Source organism: Trichechus manatus, unplaced genomic scaffold (genome assembly GCF_000243295.1).
Source record: "Trichechus manatus latirostris isolate Lorelei unplaced genomic scaffold, TriManLat1.0 scaffold00220, whole genome shotgun sequence".
Taxonomy (NCBI): Eukaryota; Metazoa; Chordata; class Mammalia; order Sirenia; family Trichechidae; genus Trichechus; species Trichechus manatus.
In genome coordinates, this window is record NW_004444156.1 from 1,741,917 (window position 1) to 1,763,680 (window position 21,764).

Sequence of the window (21,764 nt, forward strand, 5' to 3'; positions counted from 1 at the left end):
GTTAACAATCTCACAACACATCAACAATATCCTTACTCTATTTTGTGTTCCCTATCATCAGCTTCCTACTCCCCTTCTGCCTTCTGGGCCTGAGACAAAGCCTTTTAAACAGTAACATCCTACACTGTCTACGCTTTGAAGCAGAAAAACTTAGAGAGTAAAGGCCAACTCTGTTGTAGTCTGTAGGTTAGCATCAGTTCACATGGTTGTATCCATTTCTAGAATGGAAGTGGGGACAGGAAGACCCATGAATCAAGGTCATTGTCTAAATACTCAAGCTGTTCTCTTTAATGATACTTCTTTGTTTGCTTCTCAACTGGACAGAAATCCCCACCTTAGTAGGGAACTTGACTAAGTCTGTGACTTTCAGTCAGTAGAAAACAGTGAGGAGAACCAAGTACATTCCCCTGGACCCTGGACAATTCTCCAGTGATCTCTGCCCTCATACGATATTTAAAAGATGGTCCATGGACTGTTTTTACCTTGTTTCCAAGGTTAGGAGTGAGGTAGAAGTTGAGCCTTTTTACTTCCAAATGGCCATCCCCAGACAGTGTTTATGGGTGGTAAATGTGGGGTGAGGAAAAAAAGCCAGAGAGAGAGTCCGAATTTCCAGGCTGATTTTTTTCCCTTAGTGATTTTTATTTATATTTTTTTAAAAATTATAGACAAAAATAGATGTAAAATACCAGAGTCACCCACAGTCATACTACTGTTAAATATAAAGTACTTCCATTTTCTGCTCTTCTCTTGAAGTTTCCTTCAATTTTATTCTGATTAATGAGAGATGCTTCAGTAGCGTTGACTTACGTTTTAGAGTTAGAATTTGCCCTGCACATACTGAGTGCTGTTTGGGTTGAGTCTTCATTTAATGTTAAAAACCCAAAAAAACCCGTTGCTAGCAAGTCAATCCCCACTCAGCAACCCTGTAGGACAGAGTAGAACTGCCCCATAGGATTCCCAAGACTGTAATCTTTACAGAAGTAGACTGCCACATCTTTCTCCCTCAGAGTGTCTAGTGGGTTTGAACCACCAACCTTTTGGTTGGCAGCTGAACGCTTTAACCACTGTGCCACCAGGGCTCCTTCTATTTAATGTTAGTGGCTACAAGTTAAAAATAAATTATAACCTAAAAATATTTTAAAGAACTTATTCCTCTGAAACCCAAATATTCCTGAATCCTTTTAATAGTCAAGGAAAGACTACTTGGTTATGAAATGTAGATTTTAAAAGAAATGACAGCTCTGATTTTTTTTCCTCTAGATTTTGGACTGGTTTGTACAGATATGTTTGGCCCTGAAACATGTACACGATAGAAAAATTCTTCATCGAGACATAAAATCACAGGTATGCTTATTTTACCACTAAGGACGTGGGGTCGGCATTGCCTGGAGCCACAAAGTTTTGGTCTTCCTTTACTTTTCCACCTTCACTATAATCCTAGAAATCCTCTGCAGCTGCATCCTGTGGTAGGTCTTCTGTTCACTTCCCATATCTTCCTCTTTCTTGGTTTATTGTCCCTTTGTGATGGAACAAATGCAGAAAATGGGTGTGTGGAATATACTCCAAGATATACATATGTTTTCTTTATACATTTTATTATGCTTTAAGTGAAAGTGTACAGCGCAGGTTAGTTTCTCATTCAGAAATCTGTACACAAATTGTTTTGTGACATTGGTTGCAGTCCCTGCAATGTGTCAGCACTGTCCCCCTTTCCACCCCCGGTTCCCCATGTCCATTCGTCCAATTTTTCTGTTCCTTCCTGCCTGCTTGTCTTTCCTATTGGGCAGGTGTTACCCATTTGGTCTCATATACTTGACTGAACTAAGAAAACACGTTCCTCTCGTGTGTTATTGTTTGTTTTATAGGCCTGTCTAATCTTTGGCTGAAAGGTGGACTTCGGGAGTGGCTTCAGTTCTGAGTTAGCAAGGTGTCTGGGGCGGGGGGGGCATTGTCTCAGGGATTCCCCCAGCCTCTGTCAGACCGTTAAGGCAGGCCTTTTTTTGAATTTGAACTTTGCTGTACATTTTCTTCCCATGCTGTCCAGGACCCTTTATTGATCCCTGTCAGAGCGGTCGGTGGTGGTAGCTGGGCACCTTCTTCTTCTGTGCTCAGGCTGATGGGGTTCAGGTGGTCCCTTCGTCCTTTGGACTGATATTTTCCTTGTGTCTTAGGTTTTTTTCATTCGTTTTTGTTCCGGACAAGATGGGACCAATAGATGTATCTGTCTTGGCTGCTAGCAAGCTTTTAAGACCCCAGACACTACTCACCAAAGTAGAATGTACAACATTTTCTTTGAACTATGTTCTGCCAGTTGACCCAGATGTCCCCAAGACCGTAGACCCCAGCCCTCAGCCCCAGTAACTCGGTCCCTCAGGTGTTTGGATGTTTCCAGGAAGTTTCTATGACTTTGCCTTGGTCGAGTTGTGCTGACTTCCCCTATATTATATGTTGTCTTTCCCCTCACCAAAGTTAACACTTGTCTACTATCTAGTTAGTGATTTCCCCTCCCCACCCCCTCCTCCCTAATAACCATCAAACATTGTTTTTTTCTGTGTGTAAACCTTTTCTTAAGTTTTTATAATAGTGGTCTCATACAATATTTGTTCTTTTGTGATTGACGTATTTTACTCAGCATAATGCCCTCCAGATTCATCCATGTTGTACGATGTTTGGCAGATTCATCATTGTTCTTTATCATCAAGCAGTATTCCATAGTGTGTATGTGCCATAATTTGCTTATCCATTCATCTGTTGATGGGCACTTAGGGTGTTTCTGTGTTTTAGCTATTGTGAATAATGCTGCAATAAACATAGGTGTGTCCAAGATACATTTTTTTTGAGGTTTTGCATGTCTGAAGGTGTCTTTATTTCATTCTTTCACTTTAATGATACTTTGGATATAAACTTCTAGGTTAGACATTGTTTTCCTACAGAATTTTGAAGCCGTTGCTCATTTGTCTTCTGGCTTCTATTCTTGCTTTTTTAGGAATTTAAAGCCATTATGATTTCTTATTTTTGTTTCCAGCGCGGTGACTTGGTGAGGTTCAGTTATCATTTACTATACCGTGTACTTTTGATCGTTTCTGGAAAATGTTCAGCTGCATCTTTTCAGATATTGTTTCTCTTTCTCTATCTACATGGTCTTTTTCTGGATCTCATTTTAGACATGTTGGAACTTGTGAATCTGTCCCTTCAAGGATCTCATTTGTTCTTTCATATTTTATCTCTGTCTCTCCCTGTTTCATTGTAGGTGAATTCCTCAACCTGCCTTCTTGTACACTGAATTCGTTTTCAACTTTGTGTAAATAAGTGTTTATCCCGTCTATTTACTTTTTTATTGTAATAAGTACTTTTTCTCTCCAAGATTTCTAATTGTATTTTCCCCCCCATATTTCTTATGTTCTTATTTATGCTTGGTTGTTGTTTCATAATTTCTTATTCTTTTTAGATGGATAGTCCTTCATTTATCTCTTTTTGTAATTTTATAACCATATTTATATATTTATTTTTGGGGGGCTTTTTGTAAAATTAATTCTATCTGGAGTGAATTCCTGTTCAGATGGTTGATTTTGGCTGTTTTTGTTCACATTAGATTTCCTCTTTTGTATTAGTTTTTTTTTCTTTTTTTTTTACACAGGCTCTTTTTGTGGGAGGTGTTTTGCCAGTAGCTCGCCTGTCTTTGCACAGAGGTTTCATGGCTGCCTTACTTGGGCCCCCTCGGTTCCCAGGGTGGGGACTGCAGAGGGGGGTTAGTTCCCGGTATCAGCGCCGTGTGTCTGTTTACTTCCCACCATAGGCTTACAGCTGCCTATAAAGCCCCGACCCCGGGATGAGGAGCGGGAAGGGAAGGAACTGTGATACTAGCCCCAGACCCCCATCTTTCCTGCCCCAAACACTACCCACCATCTCATCCTATTTCACTGCATCTGACTCCATCTCAGTTACCTCCACTCTCAGTTTTGGCATTGAGCACGTGCCTGACATAAGTCTTCTGAGAGATATGGAGTTTAGTTTTTGTTACTCCACAGACTCCTGGCTTCTGTTGTTTCATAGAGCTTTGGAGCTCTGTATTTTGATTGCAAAATAGTTGGGTAAATTATTGGAAAAATTTAAGGTTAATTTGTTACATTTAGTATAGTTAGGAATTTATACAGTTTTATTTTGGGGGAGGAGATCTAATTTCATTTTTTTAAAAGCTATATGCAGATATATTTCACATACATAAAATTCACTCATTTAAAATGTAAAGGTTAGTAATTTTTAGTATATTCATAGAGCTGTGAAACCATCACCACTCTTCAAATCCAGAACATTTTCATGATTCCAAAAAGGAACCCTGTGTCCAATAAGCAGTCTCTCCATTTTCCCCACCCTGAGACCTTGGCGACCACTACTCCACTTTTTCTCTCTGTGGATTAGCATATATTCTGGACATTTCCTGTAAGTGGAATCATACGATACGTGCCTTTGTCCATTTTTAAATTGGGTTATTTACCTTTTTGTTGTTGAATTGTAAGAATTCCTTATATGTTCTGGATACAAGCCCCTTGTCAGATACATAGCTTGCAAATATTTTCTCCCATTCTGTGGGTTTTATTTTTTTTCTTTTCGTTTTCTCAGTGGTGTCATTGATGCGCAGAAGTGTTTGATTTTAATGAAGTCTAGTTTTTTTTCTTTTGTCATTTATGCTTTTGGTGACATATCTAAGAAGCATTGTCTAATCTAAGGGCACAAAGATCTGTTCCTGTGTTTTCTTCCATAAGTTTAGTTCCTACATTTAGGTATGATCCACTTTGAGTTAATTTTTATGTGTGGTATGAGATAGGGATTTGAATTCTTTATTTGCATGTGGATATCTTTTGAACTGGATTCATTTTTATGTAAAAAGTTGACTCAAAACTGAACTGTAACATACTTCTGTTTTGTTCTGTCTTTTATAGAACATATTTTTAACCAAAGATGGGACAATACAACTTGGCGATTTTGGAATTGCTAGAGTTCTTAATAGGTAATATATCCATTATACACTTAGTGTAGATATAATGTCTTCAGTTATATTTTAAGTCATGATAATGCATATCTGACCATTTATAATATCTCTTCAGCTTCTGAAGCTTCCATAATAATTCTCTTTTTGTTCTAGTACTGTTGAGCTGGCTCGCACTTGCATAGGGACCCCATACTACTTGTCACCTGAAATCTGTGAAAACAAGCCTTATAATAATAAAAGGTATTTAAAACGATATTCATTGTATGATGTATTTGCCTTTAAATCTTTCTCTATTATACTGTACTTATTAACCTTCAGAATAGTATTCTAGCATTAATAATATCCATGTGTATATTGCTGTAATAAATGAATATGTAAATGTAATGGATATATACTATATATAATGTTTATGTATAAGTATATATATAAATGTATATATATACATGTAAGTATATATGTAGTATATATTGTAGTATATGATGAGGGAAATTGTAAAGAAGCTATTTCAGTATTATGCTGAACGAATGATAGAAAGAATTATGTTATTATTTTCATAATTGGAGCAGTGGTTAAGAGCTTGGCTGCTAACCAAAAGGTCGGCGGTTCTAATCCACCAGCTGCTCCTTGGAAACCCTATGAGGCGTTTCTACTCTGTCCTTTAAGGTTCTATGAGACAGAATCGATTTCGATGGCAAGGGGTTTGTCTTTTTGTTTTTTTAAGTCGTGATTAGAAGATAAAGCACTTTCTTTAGTTTTTCTCTTTGTAATAGTCACTTCCTAGAGACCATATAAAATCTAGTGTTTATTGTACACTTACTATATTCCAGGCAGTGTTTTGAATACTCTCTATGGATTAACTCCTTAATCCTCACCATAAACTTGTGAGATGCAGGTATTAATCATTCCTCCTTTTCTTAAAAGGAAGCCATATGCGGAAGAGGTAGAGTTCGCTTCCTCAGAGTCCCTCAGCCTAGTAAGTGGTGGAATCAGTATCCAAACTCAGCAGTCTGACCCCCAGTCCCATGTTCATAATCACTCACCTGTGCTATGGCTAACAGATTGTAATATGGGAGTGGTAAGAGGAATCTTGACATTGAATTCCAGTTATCCTTTATCTCACTCTAATTGAGAAATCCCAACCAAGAAAAATCGGTCTTAATTTTGAAGGAGCTCACGTAAGCTAAAAGGAGGAAAGGAGTAGTGTCAATAGTGCGTATGTTCATGATTGCTGCCTCTTCTTCTTTGTTTTTTTTTTTTTTTTGAGGGTGAGGGAAGAGGTGTGTTTCAAACCCTAGCAGCACAGGCTGAGGATATCATTCTAGCAGTGTATTGTTTTAATCAGTTTTGATTACAATGAAAAAATCAGTGTAGGGATTTATCACTAGTGAATATTCTAAAGGATAGCAGCATTTCCTTTGAACTAACGTAAATTTACATTTAAATGATATTTTTGTGTCTCTCGTGGATAAATCACCTTTAAAAAGATCAATCTTTAAGTTAGAAATATATTTAGTCATCTTTTGGGGAATTTTAGATAAAATTAATCTGGGGGTAAAGTGTTTTGAAAAATGTAATGGGAGAAAAAATGTAATGGGTGAGCATCATTGATTATACTGATTAAAATGCATATTTTTTAAATGCCAGATTTTAAAATGTTTTATTATTAGGGTCATTAGTTTAATGTTTATGTTATACTATGCAGTTTGTAACATGTACAAATTCCTCAGTGGCTTAATTATATTTGAAAATTTTTTCTAGTTGAACTTCAAAATTATATTTTTGGGTTATAAGTTTATATATGTAGACTGTGAGAGTTTCGGTGAGGGGAACCTTAGGACTTCAAGAATGGATTTTAGTCTTTTCAGTAAGTTCGACTTTTAGGAGTTGTAGTTTTTGCTTTCTTTAACTTCTAAGGAATCATAGTTCTAAACTCTGATGAGTTTGTTTTTCCTGAAAATAGAAATAGTTTTACTATTTTTTCTGATTATAAAAGTACCTATCTTAAAATAAAAGGTAAAGAAGGAGAGACCTTGTATAAAGAAGGTAAAGTAAATAAATTTTTAAAGTAGAATTAAATAAATTAATATATTTACTCTTTCATAATATTTCGGTTGCTATCATGGGTTTATTTCATACCAATTTTAGTAAATTAGTATTTTCTTCATGTTCATTAAAGCATATTTTTCTAATATGCTTTTTAAATATATGGCAGTATAAAAATTGGATAAAGCTGTTTGACTTTTGCTAAATAAAAATCCCTAAACAGAATATACATGAAATTCATTGATTTTGTTCTTTTAAAAATTAAACTTCTTTAATGAAATTTTAAAATAATTCCTTGCCCGACCATTATTTTTCTAATCTGGAACAGCTGCTTTTGTTATTTGGTTTGGTTGAGATTTTGAGTTTTAAAGGAGATGTTTTATAGAACACATGTTTTTTCCAAAGCATTTTCATGCTGTTTTTTAGTTTCTTTTAAATGAAAAAAAAAATTAAAAGTAAATTCTGATACTTAGGAAGTTTCTTATTTTTCTCTTCTCTAGTGACATATGGGCTCTGGGGTGTGTCCTTTACGAGATGTGCACACTGAAACACGCAGTAAGTCTAAGTTTCCAAAGTTTTAGAAAATTACTTATATCAACAAGTATCTATCATATTTTTATTATTTTTAATTATACGTCATCTTTCAGATAACCCTCTAGTATAATAAATTCTTCTAAGTCAGTTTTTAAATTTCTCCTCTTTTCTAAAGCCTAAATTTAAAATGGTTTTCCTTTAACATACATGCATGTGTTATATGTGCATATTTTATGTTTGTTGTTATTAAACACATATTTTTTCCATAAAATTATTTCTAAAGGCAGATTTAGATTTTGCTGTCTCCTTAATGTTAAACTCATTTACTGTGAATTTGATGTTTTAGTTTAGCAAATTTTATTAGTTTCATTTTGGCAAATTCTGTGAAAACATCCAAATTATTTGTAATTGGATTTGGAATTGAAATTATTTAAATAAGTTTCTCCAAAATATTCATTGAGGGATTTTGTTTAAATACTCTTGAATTAAAATGAAATTAAAATTTTTGCTTTTGAAGTAGCACATTAACATTAACACATCAGAGAGTGAGAATTTTTGTTCTCAGTAAGTTGAGTCTAAATTCTGCTTAGAAGTATGTTTCCCTGCTGGTTATACAATATTTTCATTACAGAAACTTTTAGAAAATACATAAAAATATAAAGAAGTGAATAAAAATAATAAATAATTCTTTCAACCAAATGACTTCTTGTAATATTTTATTGTTTCCTTCTAGGCTTCATTTAGGTTTATTTATAAAACAAATTATTCTTCCAAAAGTTTGATTATACTGTATAAACAGTTGTATAACCTTTTTTTATTGCTTGCTGCTGTTTAGAGGAGTATTTTTTCTTGTCATGCTTTTTAATGGTTGAATACTTTTCTACTGTATTGCCTTAGATTTTATTTTTCTTTCTTAAGGAAAAGAAAAAAAACATATAGACTGCCAAAGTGATGTGGGATGGTGGTTGTTAGAAATGCATTGGAAGGACTTGGTCCGGTTTTCTGGGACACACAGTTGTTTTAGGTCTAAACCAGTGTATCTTTTTTTTCTTTTTTTTTAATCTTTTGACCTACATTGTTCTGTCACCATTGCTTCTGTGTTTTGGAATTGTTTACTCTTAAATGGTCATGTTAAATGACATAATTCACTGCTCTTTATTTCTAAGAGCTTGTCCATTGAGAGAGAAATGAAAATTCACTGTAGTGAACGAACAAAGAACCAGATCTTTTCTGCATTTAGAATTCCTTTGTAGTTGCCAAGATGTTTCTGGAAGATTGAATTGTACACAAATTTTTATAAGTTGGAATTACATAATTAAAATGTGCTAGGAAGAGCTTACCACTTAACAGAGCTCTTTTATAATTTATGTAACCACTTTTATAAGTGATATAATTTAAAGCATATTTTGCTTTCTTAATGTAGTGCTCAGCTGTTTAAACTGTTTTATTGGAAGAGTCAACAACTACTTTCTTTCAAAATGAAATCATTAGATTTTAAACCGCCCCACTTCTGTTTTCTTTGATTTTAGTTAATTAGTGTTCATATTGTGTTTCATATTGAAATACATGTTCATAAAGTACATATTCCGGTAGATATAGCTTGTATTCCCCCTTAGGATATTGCCCATGTTGCTGATTACATGGCTTTTAGGAGCATAACTCATACAACATAGTAGAAATGAACAGAGAAATGTAATTTAGAGAATTGCTCCTTTAATGTATTGTATTATCCCCGAGGACTTTCAGTTCTGTAGTTAATTTCTTATTTTAGTTATTACACGGGGGCATTTTATTTTATGCAGACTGATACTCTCTTTGGAATATGTTAATAGATAAGCAAGTGAACCTTGCTCTGGAGAGCAAGTGGTGATGAAAATATTTGGAAGAGGATTGCATTTCTCTCCTATATTGATAGGAAAAGAACTCGTTCTCATTGCTGATAGTGCCAATTTCGGTTTATGTAAGTTTCATGTATATTACTTTATTTTCTGGATTTTAGTTTGAAGCTGGAAACATGAAAAACCTGGTACTGAAGATAATATCTGGGTCTTTTCCACCCGTATCTTTGCATTATTCCTATGAGCTCCGCAGCCTGCTCTCTCAGCTGTTTAAAAGAAATCCTAGGGATAGACCATCAGTCAACTCCATATTGGAGAAGGGGTTTATAGCGAAGCGCATTGAAAAGTTTCTCCCTCCTCAGGTATGCTTTTTTTTACTTTATAATTAAAATGTAACTTCAGGGTATGGTGTTTAACTAGGAGGTGCCCTCCCTTTCGGAAGGAGCACATCAGAACCTTAGGGGGATGGACTGCCTTTTTCTAACTGCACTGGGGTCACTTTCCACTCCGATAGAGCTCTTCCCCTTCCTGTTTGCCTTCTAGTTGTGAATTGTTCCTCTGTCTCTTGGGTTACTAACTGTACAATTATTAAATCTTTCTGTGCCTCACTTTCCACACGTATGAACAGTGGGGATTGTAAATATATTTATATCATAAGGTTGTCATGAAAATTAAAAATGATAATGTACGTAATGTCTAACATATAAGTATTCAATATATATTCAATATCAGTACAACAACATTAACTTATACTAATATTGATATAATTATAGTAATATTCTATTTAATAGGAAAACACTTGAAAACCATTGTTCTACAAGCTTTTATATATATGTGTAATAGATTACTGATACATATTTTTCCTCTAGAACTTGCATGTAGGTACATAATAAATACTTGTTGAGTTGAATTAAATTTTGATTTGACAGGATTTATAAGAAATCTATATCAAATCATTAGCATAAGTTATTCATATAAATGTGATCAACTGAGGTTCAAATTATTTTATGGTTATGTTTAGTGTGACTTTTGCTGATGTAAATAATCACTATTAAGTTCGTCTGTAAATGAGATATCTAGCAAAATCATAGATTTGTTACTTTTATATGTTGTGCGAGAAGAAGGAAGTGTATCCTGGCTTGACAGAAAAGTCATCTAAACAATTACTCTTTGGAACACAGAGATGTGGATTTAACTATTACTACCAGGAGACTATATTAGTAAGACATCCAGTCAGAATTTGAAGGTTAAAGATTACTTGTCTAGGACATGGCAACAGTCTCTGAAATGTGGGTGTCTCACAAGACTTCTTTGTTATAAATAACATTTGCAAGGACAGATTCATGGTGCATACTCCATCGTTTTTTGGCAGCTACTAGAGAAGAAAATAATGGTTTCTCTTTGTCTTGCTGAGCCCCCCTCTCCCCAATACCAGCTGTGAGGACATAGAGTTTCAAGGCTGAAGTGTTGGAATTCAACTAGCTAGCAAAGAAAGAGAAACAATTCAAGTCTGATGTACTCAAAACTTAAAGTGTGGAGAGCAAAAAGGGCAGATTATGATTATTAACAATGGAGCATTTGACAGTAGATGGTTGGTATATACATACTCCCTCAGTGCTGTTTGAGCGCCCCTTGCATTTAATTCTTCATGAAAACTTTTTATCTTGTTAAGATTTATTTTCTACTGTTTATTAGTTATTTAGTAGCCAGTTGAGAAAGTTTGTGATACATTTCTTCAGGCTACAATTTTGAAACAATTTATGAGCTTTACTGCAACACATGGACCATGAGCTATCATTTCAATGCGCTGTACAGGGTTTTCACCCCCACATTCATGGCCCACTTCTCAGGTTTGTACAACCTGGCAGCTTCTTGCATGTGGCATGACAAACCATGGATAAGCCCTTACTCACTAGGAAAATGGGTACAGCAGTTCTTGCCACTGAGGGCACACACCCTTCTTTGTTTGTGACTATTGTGGTGTCTAGAGCCATAATTTCAGTGTCCACCATCTCAGTAGTGATGAGTAGGTTTAGAGAGGTGTTTTCAGTTCCGTATCTCTCTAATAGGAAATGAAAATCCCATATGATGGAACCGTTATTCCCCTGAGCCATTGTTTCAGGACTGTCACAGGTGCCGTGACCCTCTCCTAGAAAGAGCCGAGAGGCGATGCCAGGTGGGGGTGACATACTCTTGTATAGTGAGAATCAGACCAGTCACGTGGCAGCCGTGGGTTAGCAGGGGTCCACAGATGAAATGGATGCCTTTGCAGATTGTCATAACCTTCTTCATTAAAGCAGCAAATGCCACTCAAAAACAAAGTGTCATTATACCCTGAAGAGTCAGGAGCTTTTAATAATGAAATGACTCTTTAGCAGTTTTGAAGTTAATGAGGGGTATGGATATGCATAGAAGAGAGAGATCATTCCAGATAGAAGGTCATTGTGTTAAATTGCTGAGAGATGGAACGATGAGCAGCATGTGGAGGGCTATGTGGGGTGTTAGATTAATTTGAGAAGAAACTGTCTAGGAAAGTAATAAATTGGTGAGATTGGGAGGGAACGTCGTGAGAGGAATTTGGTGAATGGATGAATTGGTTTTAGTTGTTACAGTTTATTTGACAACATAGTTGTGACTGAAAAAGGAAAGAAAAAAATGTATTCTGATTAATGGTGTGGTTTTTTTATTTTGGAAATTTAACATCTTTTGTAACCTTTTTCCCCCCCTTCAATCTAAGCTTATCGCAGAAGAATTTTGTCTAAAAACATTTCAAAAGCTTGGCGCACAGCCTGTACCAGGTAAATGAAATTTAATTTGAGGCCTTCTACCTATTTGCAATAATCAAAGCTAATTATACTACTGATACACGTAGATATAATAATTTGGGATAATTGCAGGATAGATTTGGAGCCTTGGTGGCACAGTGGTTAAAGTGCTTGGCTGCTAACTGAAGGGTTGGCAGTTCAAAACCACCAGCAGCTCTCCAGGAGAAAGATGTGGCAGTCTGCTTCCATAAAGATTGACAGCCTTGAACACAACAGGGAGTCCCTGATGGAGCAGGAGAAAAGTGGGGTGTAGAACTCAAATTCTAGTAAAAAGGCCAGACTCAGTGGTCTGACTGAGACTGGAGGGACCCCAGAAGACATGGCCTCTGGACTCTCTGTTAACCCAGAACTAAAACCATTCCCGAAGCCAACTCTTCAAACAAAGAATAGACTAGACTATGGGACATAAAATGATACTCGTGAAGAGTGTGCTTCTTAGCTCAAGTAGATACATGAGACTAAATGGGCAGCTCCTGTCTGGAGGCGAGATGGGAAGGCAGAGACTGATAGGAGCTGGTTGAATGGACACGGGAAATCGGGCAGAAAGGAGGAATATGCGGTCACAATATAGGGAGAGCAATTAGGGTCACATAACAACGTGTGTATAAATTTTTGGATGAGAAGCTGACTTGAGCTGTAAACTTTCACCTAAACCACAATTTAAAAAAAAAAAAAACCAGATTGACAGACTTGGAAACCCTATGGGGCAGTTCTCTGTCCTATAGGGTCACTATGTGTTGGAATCAACTCGACAGCAGTGGGGTTTGATTTGGTTTTTGGTAGGATAAATTTAATCCGGAGGAAAAACACCTTTAAAGTATTTGATACACGGCGATGAATTAATAACAAAATTTCATTTCTTATCTGTCTTATATAAATGTTTATTGTCTTGCGTCTTTATCAGATGCTTAGCTGACATTCTGAGAACATTGTTATAGAATGTTATGACATGTCCTAGTTAGGTATAAATCTTCATGTAGAATATTATCCTTTGAGAAATACTTCATATTTTAAAATTTTTGAAAAGGTAAGTGAATGTGAAGTCAGGCACCTTACTAAGCCTAGACTTTCTTTTAATGTGGCCAATTGTGTTAGAATATTTGTAGGATTGTGGATGTGGTTATATACTGTATGTATGTATATACATATGTTGGAGAAATTATATTTTTTCTACATATAATGATTTCAGAATGAATTTCTAAAATCAGTAGAAGTTACTTAAGATTTGAGAAGTGTATTGTTTTTCAAATATAATGCTTTGCATGTTCTAGTGTATTTTGATTTTGAGTCAGTGAATAAAAATAAGGGCCGCTTCGTAAACGTGAAGCCGTATACACTGGAAGTGGTGTGGCGATGTGTTCTCGGGGAGGTCAGCTGGACCTGGCCTTTCTGAAGGACACTTTTGCTGTTATGACTACTTGCTGTAGAGTCAACCCTACGTGTGCAGAGTAGAACTGCTCCATAGGATTTTCAGGGTTGTGACCTTTCAGAAGCAGATCACCAGGCCTGTCTTCCAAGGTACCTCTGGGTGGGTTTGAACTGCCAACCTTACGTCTAGTAGTTGAGCACTGAACCATTTGAGCAACCCAAGGGCTCCACGTAAAGACCCTTAGACCCTCATTTTCTCTCGTTTTGTGCCTCTAGCTCCTTTTACAGCATACACTGTATTTCTTTTGGCCAGGTTACAGTATTGTTATTTGTATGTGTATGCTTTGATTTGGTTTTATAGTTGAACTCTTAAGGGGAAATCTTTCTTTCCCACCATATATCCTAGTTGCTGGTTAGAATGGGTTAGAGTATGTGTTTGGAAAACCTCACCCACCACACTGTATAGCCTTAAATCATCAACACAAATTACTTGTGAATCTCTAAAAGTGCCAGCCAAATGGCTAATATTAGTTTTGTTTTTATAAAAGTTTACTAAATTATATGAATAATATGTGTTCAGTTTTAAAACTAAAAAGGGCAAAATAAAAATTATCCCCAATCTCAACACTCACTGTTATATTTGATATATTTTTTCTATGATGACATATGAAAACTCGGATTGGGGATCATTTTTTATTGTTTCTTTTAGCTAAATTATCAACACAGATAATTTCTGTTTTGTTTCTTTTAACTCACAATAGTATATTGTGAACATTTTCTAAAAATTATTCTTTAGAGAACTGAGTTTAATGGTGACATTTCATAGTAGATTACACATTAACATTTTCCTCTCCTTTCACTTCCTAAATGGAAGACTACTTGCTAGAAGAGGTCGATTTAAATTGATTTAGCATGTAATAAAATCCTGAGATAGAGAGCAGGCTGAAGAGGAAGAAAGCTGCTCCTCAGGCTGTGAGGGAGTTTAAGCAGAGAGGTACCTTAGTGGCTGTGGAAACTTGGAGAGGAAAGACGGTTTTGGTTAGGGTTGATGTGAATTACTTTCTGACCTCCTTTAATAGCCTTTGAGAGATGTGAATAGACAGTAGAATGTCTTTTTAATTGTCGTTGTTAGCCCCCACCGATTCGGCCCCCGACTCATGGTGACCCCATGTGTTACAGAGTAGAACTGCTCCATGGGGTTTTCTTGGCTGTAATCCTTATGGAAGCACATTGCCGGATATTACTTCCAAGGAGCTACTGGGTGGAATTGAACCACCAACCGTTTGGTTAGCAGTCAGTCACAGATCGCTTGCGCCACGAGGCTCCTTTTAATTAGTTTAATGGTTGTTCTTGAACTTATCATTGCTTTAAAACTGAGCCATGTTTAGGCATCAGTAGGGTTAAATAAATAATACTGCAGGGTTCATCCTTGTGTATCAATTTTTGTGTTTCTGATTGTTTCTTTAAAATCAGCTCTTGATGTACCTTGCCCTCCAAAAAGTTTGACTGATTTGTATTCCCACCTGAGCATATAAAGGTGTCCGTTTCATGGGACCCTTACCTATACTGATTGTTTTAAAGTGTTCTTCAACAGGTCTGTAAATATAGACTGTCTTCAGTATATATGGAAGAAAATATTAAAGTTGCTCATAGTAATGGAATGAATATTTAACTAACGATATTGAAGTTTATATTCTGATTTTGAAAGTATTTCTAAAACAATGATTGTTATTTTTTAAAATAATTTATTATTTAACAGCTTTATTGAGATGTAGTTCACATACCATATAATTGACCTATTTAAAGTATACAATTCGGTGATTTTAGTAATATTCCTCAATATGCATAATCATCACCGCAGTCAATTTTAGAAAATTTTTTTTATGTATGAGAAATTTCAACATTTTAGAGAAATGTGGCTTTTTGCTTCTTTCAAAAAGTGGCTTCAATGTAAAATAGTTATAATGAAGGCATTAACATGTGCTAAGGAATAAATAAGGTTTTTGATGAAAGTTTCAGATTAAATGCTGCCAATAATTGTAAAAACAAAAAAAGTAGTCTTGAAGAATTTTCAAATTAAAGATTTAACGTAAGGAACTACTGAAAAAAAAACTCTCTTTCTTTTTATGTAGCCAAAAGACCAGCCTCAGGGCAAAGCTTAGCGTCTGTTGTGCCTGCTCAGAAAATTACCAAGCCTGCTGCTAAATATGGAGTACCTTTAACGTCTAAGAAATATGGAGAGGTACCTAAAAAATTACACGAAAAGAAACCACTCCAAAAACATAAACAGGTATGATCATGTTACACACCATATGTTAGTAGCAAATCAATTTAACCTTATTTTATTGCAGCTCATTTCAGTTATCTTGTATTCATAGGATGTACCAGTGTTCTAAAAATAAGCCTTACAAAAGTCATAAAGACACATTAAGTAGATAAATTAAGTAGTAGAAACATCAAGTAGTTGGTTCAGTAAAAAGAAAATGGCATAAGTGAAAAAATTTTGAACAATCTAAGCAAAGCCTTTTGTTTTTGTTTGTAAAAGTAGTAAATATCTGTGATATACATGATAAAAATCTCGGGAAATTTTGTATTTGAGAATTCACAGTCAGATAAATAAATCAAAATCATAGAGCTGGAAGGGGCATGATCATGTTGTCTATTCTGTCATATTTCAGATGAAAAAATCAAGACCTTAGCACTTATGTGACATGCCCAAAAATACACAGAGTATTAGTTGCAGGAATTTGAGATTTTTCTTCACATTAGTATCTGCATATTTTGGTGTATGGGGCCTGTTTTGTATTACATATATGTGTATATATATATACACACACATACATACATACTTCGGTACTGTTAGATAAACTTCATACTGCTGTTAGATGAACTTTACAATAGAAACAATCAGTCACTTTGGTTAAAATTTATCATAGAACAGTTCAAAATGATTACTATAAATTGATCTTCAGATAAGTGTCAGTCAGCATCCAATCAGGAAACTTAATGTAAACAATAATTTGTATAGGGAAACTTTAATATAAATAATTATTAACTATTTTTAGGGGCTTAATCTTTAAGAGATAAAGAGAACGCTAAGGAATACCGGGATAGCAGGTACGGGAAGCGGCTCCTATTCCTAGTGCTGAGGCAGAGGGCCCAAAGAGGAAAAAAGTTCTGGAAGATCCTCGCAGCCCCACCCTTAGGGCTGTGATCAGACCTTACTGGAGAAGGTATGGCTGCAGCCCGATGGATGATGGAGTTCACTGAAGTGCCACAGGCCCCCTGGAAATGACCCCACATGGCTAATGACATGCGCCAGGAGGCCATGCTGCTGTAGATTGTCGGAATACTGCTGAAACTCTCTGGGAGGTTGCCTGGAATGCTAGCAAAATGTACCAGGAAGTCAGTTGGGGGGCTGTTGAATTTACTGGGAAGCCTGCTGAGGTGTCAGTGGACCTGGCTGGAAGTGGACTGTGGAGATCCTGCTGAGCTGTCCGTGGTAGTGCTGCTGAAGCTCGCAGAGAGGCTGGCTGGAACACGAGCAGAACTCACTAGGAAGTCATCCCCAGGAGTGCTGCTGAACTCACTAGGAAGCTATCCCCAGGAGTGCTGCTGAAGCTCGCAGAGAGGCTGGCTGGAACACGAGCAGAACTCACTAGGAAGTCATCCCCGGGAGTGCTGATGAACTCACTGGGAAGCTGGCAGAGGCTCTGGCAGACTCTCCCGGAAGCTGCCTGCAGGCAAGTGCACCATGTGTCCTGCATGTTGCAGTAAAGAAGAAAGGAAAGCACACCTTTCCTTCTACACTGTTCCTCCAGTATCGTCTATTAACAAAGCTTAACATTGGGGCGGGGGGGGTGGGGCATTGGTGGTTCCATGGTAGAATTCCCGCCTTCCATGCAGGTGACCCAGGTTGAATTCCTGACCAGTGCACAAGTGCAGCTACCACCTGTCTGTCAGTGGAGGCTTGCATGTTGCTGTATGACGCTGAACAGGTTTTAGTGAAGCTTTTAGACTAAGACAGACTAGTAAGAAACTCCTGGTGATCTACTTCTGAAAAATCAGCCAGTGAAAACCCTGTGGATCACAGCAATCCAATCCGCAACTGATCATGAGGACCGGGCAGCATTTTGTTCCATTGCGTGTGGGGTTGTCATTAGTTGGGGACCTGACTCATCCAGCTCCAGTATCACAAGCAGGACAGTGAAAGGTGGATTTGGAGCTAAAGAACAATAAATTGATACACCTGTTTATCTTAGTTATTTAGTGCTGCTATAACAGAAATACCACAAGGTGATGGCTTTAACAAACAGAAATTTATTCTCTCACAGTCTAGGAGGCTAGGAGTCAGAATTCAGGGTGGAAACTCCAGGGGAAGTCTTTGTCTTTCTGTCAGTTCTGGGGGAAGGTCCTTGTCATCAATCTTCCCCTGATTTAGGAGCATCTCAGTGTAGGGACCGTGGGTCCAAAGGATACGCTCTGCTCCTGGCTCTTCTTTCCTGGTGGTCCCTCTCCTCTCTGCTTGCTTCTCTCTTTTATGTCTCAAAAGAGATTGACTGAAGATACAACCTAATCCCATAGATTGTATCCTGCCTCGTTAACGTAACTGCCTCTAATCCTCATTAACATCATAGAGGTTAGGATTTACAGCACAGAATAACAACATCACAAAATGGAGGACAACCACACAATACTGGGCATCATGACCTAGCCAAGTTGACACATATTTGTGGGGGGACATAGTTCAATCCCTAACACTGTTTTATCTCTTTTTTTGAGGGGGAAGTTATATTCATTAAGCCCTAAATGGACCAATTCCAACATACCCTTTATTCCTATTTAGTCACCACAAGAGGCTTTACCTCATAACCTAGACTCTCATCTCCACAAGGCTCCGGGCATCCCATAATCTGGCCTCCATTTCTCAACATAACTCCTAAACTCTTCCACAAGGCCCTCTTAGTACATTATCAACAAAATTCCTATGTTCTAAATTTCTGAAGAGGTGTCCTGGTGGCACAATGGTTAAGCACTCAGTTGCTAACCAAAAGGTCAGTGGTTCAAACACAGCAGCTGCTCCAGGGGAGAAGAGACCTGGTGATCTGCTCCCGTAGCCCCAGAAACCCTATGGGGCAGTTCTGCTCTGTCCTGTAGGGATACTATGAGTCAGAATCAACTCGACGGCACACAACAACAGCAGACTTCTAAAGATTGTCTTCACCTTTTTACTCTAGAATTTGACTCATTCCTGAACACACTATCCTGCAGTTCTCTTAAGTGGGGACTGTTTTCTCTCAGATCCTTTTATACCACTGAGTCTAGAGGTGAAGGAGATATTTCCCTTGCTTCTCATTGCTGTACTCTCCATGCTTGGTAAAACCCCCAGCTCTGAGCTTTTGCTCCCTGCCTGTATCCCCTGGTACCCGTTCTTGATACACCTGAGTCACTGTCACTCTTCCCAACACCGTCAAATTTCCTGGTGATCTTAGTGTCAAACAGATGATCCTTTTGATAAGATGTGGCCCTTCATTTTGTTGATCATTCTCTTTCAATGACCTTGTCTTTCATCTCAGAACTCTCACCTGTAGTCATGCCGTTGAATTTGTCATCATTAGTACCAGCAACTTCTCAGAGTCTCGGTTATAAGCATCCTACTTTCTGAGCACTAGTCCTGTACTTCCAGCTCGTTTCTCTAGGTCTCTCTTTCCAAAACCTCTTTGCTCCTTTAGGATCCATTGATCCTACCGCTTTTTGCATTGTCCCTCATTCCCTTCTTTTTATTTTCCTTACCTGGCTTAAATTCCGTGTTTTCTCGTTATAATTTCCAAAACCTCACGACTCTTGCCTCTCTCTTCCATTATGACATATCATCTGGAAAAAACCTAGGTTGGTGAAGTCCAGCTCTTCACTTCTTCTGTGCCTGAGATAGGCAGGGGAACGTGGCTGGAGAAAGCATACACCAGTTCTGACTGGTCTCACTTTAAATTTATAACCAGTAATGTCAAGTGAGCACCTTCTGGCCGCATGCTATATTTTCTCAACTCTCTCCCGCTTTGTAGATGATTATTTCTTACCAGCTTTAGGCTAATGACCTTGCTTCCTATTTCACTAAGAAAATAGAAGTGATTGGAAGAATACTTCCCCACCACCACTTCTGCCAACAAGTCACATCTGTTTCCAAATGTCCTGCCATTTTTCCTTTCACTTTAACTGAACCGTCTTTATTCCCATCGAGGGTCATCACCACCACTTGTGACCTATGTACTGTTCTCTTTTGCCTGTAAAGAGCTTCACTTTCTCTCTCCCGCATCCTTGTATTTTTCCCTCTCTACTGAATCATTCCCGTTAGCAAGCAGGTATCTTGTGTCTTTAATCTTATAAAAACACCTTCGCTTATTTCCCACATCTCCTACAGCTACTTCCCTGTTTCTCTGCTCCCTTCAACAACAGAACTTCCCAAGCAGTGCCATACTAGCAGCCTCCAGTTTCCCTCTTCCCACTTTCTCCTGAACTCTCTCCTCAGGGCTTACTGTCGCACAGCGCCTGCAAGAGAGGGGCCCTGGTGGCACAGTGTTAAGTCTGGTTAAGGACGTCAGTGATCTCTCTGTGGCTAAATCCAGGGGTCTTTCTCTTCTTCCTCGGTTTTTGATTCACTTGATTTTGCCCTACTTTAAACATCTTCTTCACCTGAGTCCAAAGTATTCCATTCTTCCGGTTCTCCTCCTGCCTCGTCGGCTGCTCCTTCTCAGCCTCCTCCACAAGCCCTCCTCACCTCCCTGACCTCTGAATGCTAAAGTGCTCAAGAGCGCTGTCCTCGGACGTCTCCCCTCGTGGACTCTCCCCTCTTGGACCTGCACGTGCTCTCTGCTATAGCGTATTGATGTGATGGATGACATGAACTGGTTTCCGAAGGATGAACCAGCATTGCGTGTCTGGAATAAGTCTCACCTGGTCATGGTGTATAATTCTTTTTGCACCTTGCTGGTTTTGCTGTGCTAATATTTTTTGAGGACTTTTGCATCTCTGTTCATGAGAGATGTTGGTTTTTTTTGTTTTTTGTGATGTCTTTATCTGGTTTTAGTATTAGGATAATGCTAGGCTCATAGAAAATGAGTTAGGAGCTACTCCCTCTGCTTCTATTTTCTAGAAGAGATTGTAGAGAATTATTATCATTTCTTCCTTAAATGTTTGCTAGAATTCACCAGTGAAACCATCTAGGCCTGATGCTTTCTGTTTTGGAAGGTTATTAATTTTTCTTTTTTTTTGTTTTAATTGTACTTCAGGTGAAGGTTTGCAGAACAAATAGTTTCTCATTAAACAGTAGTACACATATTGTTTTATGACATTGGTTAACAACCCCGTTTCAAAAATTTCTACATGCACAGTTCAGTGACATCGACTACACTCTTCTGATTGTGCTACTGTTCTCACTTTTAGATGAAGGTTTACAGAACAAAACAGTTTACAGTTAGTACACCTGTTGCCCTATGACAATGGTTAACAACCCCACTACACATCAACACTCCCCTTACTCAACCTTGGGTTCCCTATCACCAGCTTTCCTGTCCCCTTCTGCCCTCTAGTCCTTGTCCCTGGACTGCTGTGCCACATTAGTCCCATTTTGTTTTATAGGGCTGTCCAATCCCCGGCTGAACGGTGAACCTCGGAAGTGACTTCACCATTGAGCTAAAGAGTGTCTGGGGGCCATACTCTTGGGGTTTCTCCAGTCTCCTTTAGACCAGTAAATCTGGCTTTTTTTTTTTGTGAGTTAGAATTTTGTTCTACATCCTTCTCCAGCTCTGTCCAGAACCCTCTGTTGTGATCCCGGTCAGAGCAGTCAGTGGTAGTAGCCGGGTACCATCTAGCTGTACTAGACTCAGTCTGGTGGAGGCCTTGGTAGCTGTGGTCCATTAGTCCTTTGGACTAATCTTTCCCTTGTGTCTTGTTTTCTTCATTTTCCCTTGCTCCGGAAGGGGTAACTAAGACCAGTGGAGTATCTTAGATGGCTGCTCACATGCTTTTAAGACCCCAGATGCTACTCACCAAGGTCGAATGTAGAACATTTTCTTTAGAAACTGTGTTATGCCAGTTGAGCTGGATGTTCCTTGAGACCATGGCCCCACAGCCCTCCGCCCAGCAGTTCAGTCCCTCAGGGAGTTTGGA

General features: G+C 37.8%; 1 protein-coding gene across 6 annotated transcripts in view; it reads left to right on the forward strand.

Annotated features, from left to right (window-relative positions):
* Nucleotides 1-21,764, forward strand: part of NEK1 (NIMA related kinase 1) — a 170,868-nt gene that overhangs the window by 19,389 nt on the left and 129,715 nt on the right. For all 6 annotated transcript variants that reach the window (XM_023742846.1, XM_023742844.1, XM_023742845.1 and 3 more), the window contains 7 exons: nucleotides 1,261-1,344; nucleotides 4,941-5,008; nucleotides 5,144-5,230; nucleotides 7,534-7,588; nucleotides 9,567-9,767; nucleotides 12,143-12,203; nucleotides 15,731-15,888. In XM_023742846.1, coding sequence (XP_023598614.1) covers nucleotides 1,261-1,344; nucleotides 4,941-5,008; nucleotides 5,144-5,230; nucleotides 7,534-7,588; nucleotides 9,567-9,767; nucleotides 12,143-12,203; nucleotides 15,731-15,888 — 714 coding nt within the window. The remainder of the gene's footprint in view (nucleotides 1-1,260; nucleotides 1,345-4,940; nucleotides 5,009-5,143; nucleotides 5,231-7,533; nucleotides 7,589-9,566; nucleotides 9,768-12,142; nucleotides 12,204-15,730; nucleotides 15,889-21,764) is intronic.